At 39.2% G+C, this 11,517-nt stretch overlaps 1 protein-coding gene across 1 annotated transcript in view; it reads left to right on the forward strand.

Annotated features, from left to right (window-relative positions):
• Positions 1–4,032: 4,032 nt before the first annotated feature.
• LOC119414230 (zonadhesin) overlaps positions 4,033–11,517 on the forward strand; it is an 11,248-nt gene continuing 3,763 nt past the window's right edge. The window contains exons 1-13 of the mRNA XM_037681329.1: positions 4,033–4,106; positions 4,184–4,236; positions 5,692–6,086; positions 6,230–6,791; positions 6,866–7,062; positions 7,137–7,526; positions 8,493–8,779; positions 9,114–9,379; positions 9,522–9,578; positions 9,651–9,788; positions 9,861–10,117; positions 10,205–10,289; positions 11,331–11,500. Coding sequence (XP_037537257.1) covers positions 4,033–4,106; positions 4,184–4,236; positions 5,692–6,086; positions 6,230–6,791; positions 6,866–7,062; positions 7,137–7,526; positions 8,493–8,779; positions 9,114–9,379; positions 9,522–9,578; positions 9,651–9,788; positions 9,861–10,117; positions 10,205–10,289; positions 11,331–11,500 — 2,931 coding nt within the window. The remainder of the gene's footprint in view (positions 4,107–4,183; positions 4,237–5,691; positions 6,087–6,229; positions 6,792–6,865; positions 7,063–7,136; positions 7,527–8,492; positions 8,780–9,113; positions 9,380–9,521; positions 9,579–9,650; positions 9,789–9,860; positions 10,118–10,204; positions 10,290–11,330; positions 11,501–11,517) is intronic.

An 11,517-nucleotide genomic window follows, 5' to 3' on the forward strand; every position in this document is an offset into this window, starting at 1 on the left:
AAACCCAAGCCGACCCTAACTATAGGATTTAGCAAAAAGGAAAGTCTTAAGCCTAGTTTTAAAACTGAACAATGTGTCAGCCTCACGGACAGAGATTGGAAATTGGTTCCACAAGAGAGGAGCCTGATAACTGAAAGATCTGTCTCCCATTCTGTTTCTGTAAATTCTAGGAACCACAAGTAAACCTGCAGTCTGAGAGCGAAGTGCTCTGTTAGGAAAATATGGAACAATAAGTTCTGTAATATAAGATGGAGCCAGGTTGTTGAGAGCTTTGTAGGTTAGGAGTAGGATTTCGAATTCTATTCTGGATTTGACAGGGAGCCAATGGAGACTCCTTAAAAGTAAATATGTATCACAAAACTATACAGAGGAAATTAATTCATTTCATCTCCAAGTCTCTTGAACCCAACTAAAGTCGCAGGTCATATTATGTAATGCTGTTCTACATTTTTTTATATAACAAATCTTTGAGATACACTGAGACAGTTGGTTCTTCCAAGGCATAAGTTGTATGTGCTGTTTGTCTGAAAGCAGCATCTCAACAAACGTATTATTTTCTTCTTGTTGTTTCATCTTTTCCTTTTCAGGGTCTCCACAGCAAGTCCTCCTCCTCCATCTCTCTCTGTCCTCTGCATCCTCTGTCCTCACTCCAACTACCTCCATGTCCTCTCTAACTGCGTCCATATATCTCCTCTTTGTCTTCTTCCAGGCAGCTGCATTTCTAACATCCTTCTACCGATATACCCACTGTCCCTCCTCTGGACATGTCCAAACCATCTCAGTCTGGTCTCTCTAACTTTATCTTCCAGTTGTTCAACCTGTGCTGTACCTCTGATGATCTCATTCCTAATTTTATCCATCCTTGTCACTCCTAAGGAGAACCTCAACATCTTCATTTCTGCTACTTACAGTTCTTTCTCCTGTCTTTTTGTCAATGTCTCTGTCTCCAGACCATACAACATAGCTGGTCTCACCACTGTCTTGTAAACTTTCCCATTGACAGTTCTCAACAACAAAGCATAAAATTGTAAAACCTTAGACTAAAATGGAAATTGGGCAAAAGTAAAAGAAGCCATTTAATTTCCCTGCCTTCTCATAATTTAAAATTGCAAAATTAGGCGTTGGTCCTAAGAAAATGGGTGTTCAGTTTACAGGTTCATCTGATAATAATGATATAATATTTTATCTGATATATAATAATAATGTATGTTAGGATATCGTGAAAAAGTTATTTCATAAAGTGAAAATCATATTTTAACTAAATTCATTACACATAAAAGAGTGAAAAAATGTAAGCCTTTATTTCTTGTAATTTTGATGATTATGGCTTACAAAAAAAAAAAAAAAGCTCAGTGTCTCTGAAAATTTGAATATTCCACAGCCAGCTTCTGGTACTTGTCAGTGTGGGCAGGAGACAAGTCCTGCTGGAAAATGAAACCAGCATCACCATAAAGCTCGTCAGCAGAAGGAAGCATGAAGTCTCTAAAATGTCCTGGTTGATGTTGCATTGACTGTGGACTTCAGAAAACAAAGTGGGCCAACACCAGCATGAGACATGGACCCAAACTATCACTGACTGTGGAAACTTCACTCTGGACTTCAAGGGCCACTCCACTCTTCCTCCAGACTCTTGATTTCCAAATGATGTGCAGAGTTTCCTTTAATCTGAAAAGAGGACATTGGACCACTGAGCAACAGTCCAGCTCTTTTTCTCCTCAGCAGGTAAGACACTTTTGACATTGTCTCTGGTTCAGGAGTGGCTGGACTTGAGGAATGAGACATTTGTAGCTCATAGGAGTTAATCAACTGTTAATCAGGAGTTTACAATATTGAACCTTTTCACAAATACATGTATTCTAATTTTCTGAGACAGTGCATTTTGGTTTTTCATTACCCATACTCGGGCAGCACATTGGCTAAGGTGGTAGAGCTGCTGCCTCTCAGCAAGAAAGTCGACAGTTAAAATCCCAGCCAGGGACCTTTCTGGGTGGCGTTTGCATGTTCTCTCCGTGCATGCGTGGGTTTCCTCCCACAGACTACAAATGTGCATGTTAGGCTGATTGGTAACTCTAAATTGTCTCTATAGTGTGAGTGAGAGACTGAATGGTTGTTTGTCTCTATGTGTCCCTGTAATGGATTGGAGACCTGTCCAGGGTGTCCCCCGCCTCTCACACAATGATGGTTGGACATGGGCATCAGTGACCCCCACGACCCAAAAAGGAAGAAGTGGGTAAAAGTAAAATGGACGGATAAAGCCTTGACCTATTTCACTGAAAAGAACCTATGTAATATGAGTTTCACTTTCTGAAATGATCGACAAAATATGTTGAACTTTTGCACAGTATTCTGTCTTGAGCTGCACCTATATATACGTTTAAGTGAGGAAATCTCTAGTGCCTTTCATACATCCTCAAATTGTCCCTTTAGTTTGGATAATTGTACTTATCCTTACAAGTGCAATAAAATGAAATGCTTCAAATGCTCAAATGTTTGCTTGTTTTTTACTTTGAATATGTGGTATAGTCTGTTTTTGCTCCGTTTCAGATCCTTTAAAAAGATTATTGTTTAAGCTGGAAAATTCTTAGAGGTTGTAATATTTGTTTTGGGCCACCCCTTTCTTGACACATGCCATCAGGGCTCCAGGAATGTCACAATAAAAATGGCTCAAACAGCACTGCCCAACAATGCATCTTTCTTATCACTTTGGCAGCTCTTGTTCTCACACTGCAGAGCTCACTGACTGACATATGCTGAAAATGCTTAAGCAAACACTACCTAAGCTGCTCCCCACCATATATTACAAGGAACACGTGTTTTGCATATCTGTTGAAAAATAAGGATTGCACAAGGTGAAACTAATAGTGCCCTTTTCAAGCTTTTCTTGCAACAGTGTCCCCTCAAAGATCTGGTGTCTAATGGAAAAAAATATATAGAGTATCTATCATTTTACAACTTTCCATTTTAACTGAAAGTACAAAAACACACCATCTAAGTAATTTAATTTTAAACACTAGAAGAAGTTAGATAATTTCATTCTATGAAATGTGCTTTGAAAGTTTATTTCCTCACAGGTATTAACTACAATTTTATTTCACTTCCTTTGTCTTGGTCCTGTGGATTGCTTGCACTACATGCTGATGATGTGAAACACCTGATTTCAATCAATGCACAATGAAAGTCTGAGAATGAGGTTTCTATTTATTCCAGGTTTGCATTGCAGAAGAACTAGTTCCTACAGAGCAGTCATCTGTCTCAGTAGGGTAAGTTAAGTCCCTTCCCAATTTAAAAAAAAAAAAAAAAAAGTTCTAAAAATGCAAGCAACTTGTGTTAAAACTGTTTTACACTAATAACAATAGTAGGTTTTTTTTTATGTGAATAAATATAGTTTGAATAAGTTTAGATACAAAATTTAAATAAACTGTATAGGTAACCATGGAACATCAGTCTTTGAATAGTTTCATTGATTAATTTATGCAACTTTTTTCTGTGGGCAGTTTATTGCTCACATAGAAATAATTAACTTTGAGCATTTTATTTATTTGTATGTGTATGTGTATGTATGTGTATGTATGTATGTGTGTATGTGTATGTATATATATAGACTTGTTTATTTCTACTTGAAAGTGACGAAAAGTGGTAGTATTCTCAGTGTCAAATTTTCTGATGGTTTTGACTTTACCTTGATTCAATGCTTTTTTTTATGATCAAGCAGCCCTGAGCTCTGATGTAATCTATTTACTGAAACTGCTGCAGTATGCATTTGACCCTAAGTGCACTTGAATGCCAAGTCCAGCCCTCTGCATGTCTTTTCGCCTCATTTCCCCTCCCATGGGGGTTACCTGGCTGTGGTGGAAATAAATGCCTGAAACCACCTGTCCTGTTCATGGAGTAGCACTGAAGGATGTTTAATCGCGTGTCGTGAATTAATAGTTTCAATTGACTGTTTTTGCAGAAAGGCTTTTCAGCAGCTCCTTGTTAGGCTTTAACTTGCTGTGTCAAGGCAGCTAACCAGCTGCTATTGGAGGATCAGGCATGAAAGAAGACATTGGTGCCAAAATGTTCAGAATGGCTCTGGTATTTTTGGCTCTCTCAGTGACTGAGTGCAGGTGAGTTTCAATTGTTTAAATATCAGTGTATTTAATCCAGATTTTGGTAACGTGAAGACTTTTTGTTTTTCTTCCAGAGCTGAAAATGACTTGTCATCTGTTACTTTGCCAAAATTGAGTTCTACTTCAGGTACTGGAAGACTTCAACAACCTAGACTGTATGATATTCTAAGAGTTGCTGCATGCATTCAGTGCAACTAGCAAATACTTGATGGTCACCATATGCCTATTGAAATAACTACCTTTTTTTTTTTTCTATTCTGGTCTTTTATGCTGCCCTGTAGATTATGTTGTGGAGTGCTTCTCTAACAAACATGTGAATTTGACTTGTGACTGGACAATGAGCCAAAAAACAGGTACAGAAATAATGGATTACATTTCCTTGAAAGCTGAATTTGGTCTTTAATTGAATGTGGATTTGTTGAATGTACAAGCTGCCTGTAACTAAAGCATGCATATTTTGTCCAAGCATACAGATGTAGCATTTTATTGGCAGCTCAAAAGTTTAAGTTCATTGCTGTTTTTCCTCCGCACGTCATGTTTTGTTTATTTTTTGGAGGTGGGATGTGTAATGTTAAATTTTCTACCTATCCTACAGCTCCAAAGAATGTTAAATTGAATGTCTTGGCGAGCCATCCACTACAGTTCTATGGTGAAGCCTGTTTAGAGTTCTGGTATCTGGCACCAGCTGCATCTAATGGTTCTGAGCTTCATGTCCTGCTACAAACCAGCACTAGTCTGGCAGAGATCTGGAACTCTCCTGCCCTTCCTAGAAATGCATGGAGACAAGTGACTGTGCCCCTGAATATCAGTAATCCAGACACTCAGGTGAAGGACACTGAATGAAGATTAAATTGCTATTTTTGACTTCAACTTTTATGTAAAATTATTTTTTTGTTTTTTTTTTTAGATTGTGTTTGAAGCTGTCCACCCACTGTCCGTAGACCAAATGACGTTTAAACAGATTGGTGTAAAAAGAGGTTTATGTGGTAAGCACTTGATGATATTTGTGATTTTCTGGTAAACGTGACTTAAGTATTTAAACGGCTGAATACTTCATCAAAACTTTCTGAAACTTGCATTAGTTTCTTGATGCCATGCAATTAAAACATTGGCTTTTAGGTAAAAATGCAAGAAGACATAGCAGTTTTAATCAATTTAAAACGAAGTTTCCCAAAATCTCAGGGTATACAATGGCTTAAATATTCAACGCTTAATGTTTTGTTAATGTAAATTACTCTAAAATCACAATTATAAAGGGTACCTTGTGAATTAAGGAGAGTGATGGATTTCTGAAAGTGCAGAATTTCAATGTTACGCTGAACTCAAAAGGGTCATTAAAATGAAGCTGACTAAAACTAAACGTAACAAAAACCACTTTTTTTTTTATGCAGAACAATTTCTCAAAACTAACTTTGTAATGACTTTCAAATTTGTAAGCTCATAAAATTGATATGCAGAACAAATCATTCTTTAGATATTACCAAAACATTCTTAAATTGTTCAACATGGTCTTCTAGTATTGAGTAACAACGTATTGCATTCCTTACATTGAATGAGAAAATTAATATTCTCATCCTCACAGGAAACCAGTGTGACTCTAACACGGAGTTGTGGACAGATGACTCGACGCGCTGCCTCTGTTATTCTGGCGAGCTCTACTGCTTCCCCTCCAAGTGCCCTCAAAATGAAATGTGTGGACCTCAAAGAAAGGAGTCCAATGTGATTTCCACTTCAGGGGATTGCACTATACATGACTCGCTCTACACCACTTTTGATGGCGTAGATTTCCACTTTGCGTCACCCTGCGCTTATGTGCTGGCCAAGTCTTGCTTGTCCACTGAAGTCCTGCCCAGGTTCAATGTACAGGTGGTCCATGTGCAAAATGACAATGAATCTCTGTCAACAGTTCAAAAGCTCTCCGTGGACATTAACGATATCAATGTGTCTTTGCTGAAAAGTCAGACACACTGGGTTGTGGTAAGTTTATCTTTGTGTAAAAACTAGTCTTAAATGGGGTAACTACAGTATATTTTAAGGGCTTATTTCCCCAAGGTGTCTTCAAACAGTCTTTTTTTTATTTTTTGTGAATACAACCTAACTTTATTTATTTCCCTCTGCAGGTTAATGGTGTCTCAAAGCAGCTTCCAGTCATTCTTGGTAATGGTACAATTCAGATCAGGAGTAATCCTGCTGCTGTACTGCTGGCAACTACTTTTGGTGTGTCAGTTTCCTTTGACAGTGCTGGAAATGTCCAAATCACTGTGCCCTTTGCTTACTCTAATAAAACCTGTGGCTTGTGTGGCAACTTTAATGGCCAACGTGGAGATGACTTTCGCAAGCCTGATGGTACAAATGCAGAAAATCCCTCTGCTTTTGCTGAAAGCTGGCAGACTGAGAGAAATGCCTCCTGTGAAAATATTCTGAAGCCTCAACATTGTGACCCATTGGAAGAAGCAAAGTATGGTAGTGAGTTGTACTGTGGACTCCTGCAGTCTGGCACAGGACCCTTTGCTGATTGTCTATTAGATCTTGGGGTTAAAGGCTACTTCAGAGCTTGTGTTTCTGGCATGTGTTCTGCACATGGTGATCAAACCGTACTTTGTAAAACCTTCCAAGGCTTCACAGAGATCTGCCAAGAGTCTGGAACTGCTGTATCCTTATGGAGGAACTCTACATTCTGTCGTAAGTTTTAGTCTTTACTGTACAAAAGGGAATTGCCTCAACTTCATGTGATCATGATTGTTCTTGTCTTCCAGCCCTTGAGTGCAATGAGAACAGCCATTACAACTCGTGTGCTGTTGAGTGTCCTGAAGTGTGCGCTAGTCAAGATTTAACTAGCTCCTGTGGAAATTGTGTTGAAAGATGTGTGTGCAACTCTGGCTTCAAGCTCAGTGGGGGCAGGTGTGTCCCAATGGATGACTGTGGATGCTGGTATAATGGGAAACACTATGAGGTCAGTGAAGTGGATGTGTGAAACATTTCAGTTCTGCATTATACTTAACACTTTGTTTCCACTTTTCTCCACAGAAAGGTGAAACGTTTGTAACAGGAAATTGTGAGAAACGGTGCCAATGCATGGGTAATGATATCATGCAATGCACTGCTATGCAATGCAGAAATGATCAAGTTTGTAAAGAAAAGGATGGCATCAAAGACTGCTTCGCTTTCAAACCTGCTACTTGCAGTGTTTATGGTGACCCACATTATATCACCTTTGACAGTTCAACCTATCACTTTCAAGGAGGTTGCAGCTATATACTGACTACAACATGTGGTGAACAAAGCTTTGTGAAGTTCACTGTAATTGGATTTAACATGCATCCTGAAACTCAAAACTTCACTAGATCCAAGCTCGAGGCCGTTTCTCTTCAGGTGGAGAATTTGTTCCTCATCCTGAATCAGAGTAAAGAAGTCTATGTAAGTTACTTGTCATTCCCTTAACAGCACAATGGTAGTTTGTATACCAAATGTTTCTGCCGTACACGTCACATCAGTCCAAATATGTCTAGTGGGAAAATCCATAAATGCATCGCTTCACCGTTTGTCACATCTATTATAAGTCATCGCTGATGTCACGTTTTGTTACGCATCACCGCTGACAACACGGAAATGTGGGCCAAACCCAGAAATTTGGGCCAGTGTTGCCAAAAAAAACGATTAGCTGCCACGGGAGTGTACACGGGAGGACTTTAACAAGATTAACGCTTAAAAACAATTACTTGTTTGCTCAAAATTATAGTAAGGGTGCGTCTCAGTTGAACTTTTACTTAATAAATGCATTTTAATAGTCAAATTGGCTGCATTTTGCCAGGGCAGGGCAGCAAAATCAAGCTGATTTTGACGGTTGCTCCAAGTGAGCAGAACGAAGTTGGCAGGCTTTGGCAAGCAGATTGTCATTAATAGCAACTTTTACATACTACATGACACAACGGCATGCCATACACCTCCGAGTGCCATCTAGCAGCTGAATAATGGTAGTGTTCAATATTTTTAGTCAGAATGAAAAACTGTCATATCTCAGCCAAAAATTGGTTTACAAATACAGGGGGGAAAAAATCCATAAATATGTTGCTTCTGCGTATAAGTCGCATGGCTTGCAAATTATGCAAAAAAAAAAAAAAAAAAAAAAAAAAAAAACGAACCTGCCGCTTATCGGGCAAAAAATACAGTAGTTTTGCATGTGAAGTAAAAATTGAATACTCATATATTTGCAATCGGTTATCTACCATGAGACATGACCTCTCAGTATAATTTTGTCCAAAGTCAATTATAACAATGTAGGTGCCTTTTGAGAAAACGTTAGGTTAAACATTGAAGAAAAAATGTGGGCCATCAAATGGCTCGTTTTAAAACTATTAAAAATAAAAATTTCTCCCTCTTTAGGTGCATGATGGCTATGTCACACTCCCCTATTCAGCCACCGGTACATATGGCTCAGTGTGGGTCTACAAGAGAGAAAATCTTATTATTTTGGAAACTACATTTGGCTTGAAAATGATGATCGATGGACACAGCAGACTGTTCCTGCAAGTGGATGAGCAATATAAATATGAACTCTGTGGGCTGTGTGGCACCTATTCCGAATACCAGTATGATGATTTTCTCATGCCAGGGGGCCAAATCGCTGACGAATCATTCGAATTTGCTGACAGTTGGAGAGAGGATGAGGGGTGAGTCTTTTTATTTTTTCTACCTGTGACTTTGATGGCACAACTTACAAGCTGGTCTCCATTGAGTTGATGGCTGTTCTGCAACTTTGTCTAGCATTAACTGAATAAGTTCAAAGTACTTCAAAATCTGCTACAGAGCAGTCATAGAAAATATCTTGTTTTTAAATGGCTTTCTTAAGGCTTACAGTAAACTGAACACTTGAGCTGTACAAAATTAAATAAAATGTGAATTTTGAAGCTAAATGACTATTAAAATAGTCCATGCTCAATAATCCAGGTATACAATCCAAAAATTTTCAGTCAGGTCTAAATGACCATTCTAAATCCATTTTAGGTGTGTTGCCCTACCAAACAATCCTAAAGAATGTGGTGGTGATGAATTGGATGAGGCCAACGATGCATGTTCATCAGTGTTTCTAAGTGCCTTTGATGCCTGCCATGAACATGTTCACCCAAGCATCTACTTTGAAAGCTGTGTATATGACTATTGTGCCACAACTGGTGACAGAACAACGGTGTGTGAATCTTTAAAATCGTATGCGACCGCATGCCAGATTGCAGGGGTGGAACTTCCTGACTGGTGGAATGGCACAGCTTGTGGTGAGTTGAACCAGACTTCTGCATCCAACAATGTGGAAGCATTATAGAAATTGAGCAATCATTCAGGGTGGTTTTACATAGAAAAAATTTTGTGTATAGGCATTTGCTTGAAATGACTCGTACGTTCTCCTTTTTAATACAGAACACCATCCAACTACAAGAGCCCCAGCAACTCTTTCTACCACTCTAGATGCGCCTTGTAAGGACATTTTTAATTATCTTTACAACACTCTTACAGTTCAATAGTTGATGAAACCTGTCTTCCATACAGTTTGTCCTCTCAACTGTAATTTTGACACAACTATTTGTGAATGGAAGCAACTCGTTCAAGACAGCTTTGATTGGACCAGACACTCTGGGCCTACACCATCAAATCTAACTGGACCAAACCATGATCACACCACTGGAGGTAGAGTACACCCAATCTTTCCCCCTCTTAAGTAAAGTGGAACATGTTCATATTGACATTTTATTGTTATAGCTGGTTTTTACCTGTACATTGAGGGAGATGGTGTAACCCATGGAGACTCGGCTCGCCTGTTGAGTTCAGTGTGCCATTATGATGGCCCACTCTGCTTGCACTTCTGGTACTATATGTATGGTTCTGCCTCAAGTATGGCTCTCAACATCTACCTACTCCAAAACCATACAGCGACAAAAATCTGGTCCATGAGTAACAACCAGGGACCAGAATGGCATCTGGGAAATGTTGATCTTAAAGTCTCCAATTCTTTCCAAGTAAGACGAACATGCAAATTATAAATTGTGCCTTGGTGAAGCTTATCCTTGCAGTAATCTAATCATTGGCCTTTAAACTTTCTCCAGATTATTCTCGAGGGAATCCGAGGGTCTACAGCCCAATCGGATGTGGCACTTGATGACATTTCTATCAGTTTGGGCTCATGTTTGGGTAAGGCTTTATATTTTATTTATATTTAAACATTTTACATGTGGCTTGATGAGTAACCAATCTAAAGGATTGGTGCTAATTCACAAACTACAGACCTCCCCAATAAGCTTGGAACTTCACTTCCTTTCACATTACGTATTCCATCGCAGCCAAGTAAGTGCACAAAAATATGCATATTTAGTATTTGTGCCAGAAGTTAAGTGTAGTCTTAATGTTATGATGATCAAATGAATTGCTTTTCTGGTGACTTTCACTTATGACAAAGTTGTGAACATATTGGGTTTGTTTCAGGTTGTAATATTGACTGTAGCTTTAATGGCAACTTCTGTGCTTGGAGTCAGATGGTGACTGATGCATTTGACTGGGCAATGAGCAATGGTTCATACCCTACTCAGATGACTGGCCCCTCTGATCACATAGGTAATGTATTTTATGTTTAAATGGTAAAAACCTTTTTGTCTATACTAAAATCTAAAGCATTCCCCTCCCCCCAGGAGGCACTTACCTTTATATTGAGGCCCGTAGCATAATCTATGGTGACACAGCTCGTCTCATCAGCTCTGAGTGTTCCAACACTGGCCCTCAGTGTCTGCAGTTCTGGTACCGTATGTATAGCCCAGCAGATACAATAAGCCTCAATATTTACCTGCTCCAGAACAGTTTGGTTAGGACCATCTGGCAGAAAAAAAATAACCAAGGCAATGTGTGGCACGTGGCTCAAGTGGACTTCAATACAACTCAAGCTTTTAAGGTAATTATTCTTTAAAAAATGTATTGTGGCTAGTTTGAATATTCTGGTTGATTAATACATTTTCAAAAATTAGATAATCATAGAGGGACAACAGAGTTCAAATAACCAGTCGAATGTAGCTGTAGATGAAATTGCACTTCTTCCTGGACACTGCACAGGTAAGCAGGAGAAGTCTCTCATGAAAAATGTGAATACATTTTTTTTTGCCAAGTACCTTTATTGTTATATTGGTCTAATAATTAACCAAAATCTAACAGTTGCTCCAAGTGTCCAGGTGCTGACTGCTGCAGCTCAGAAGGTTCCAACTACCACAGCAGCGCCCCGGCCACCAGTGGTCAATGAGACGACCACTGCCATGCCTCAGCCACCAGTGGTCAATGAGACGATGACCACCACCGTAGTGCCCCAGCCACCAGTGGTCAATGAGACAACAACCACTGCCATGCCCCAACCACCAGTGGTCAATGAGACTATGAC

Source organism: Nematolebias whitei, chromosome 9 (assembly GCF_014905685.2).
Source record: "Nematolebias whitei isolate Nwh7 chromosome 9, NemWhi1, whole genome shotgun sequence".
Classification (NCBI taxonomy): domain Eukaryota; kingdom Metazoa; phylum Chordata; class Actinopteri; order Cyprinodontiformes; family Rivulidae; genus Nematolebias; species Nematolebias whitei.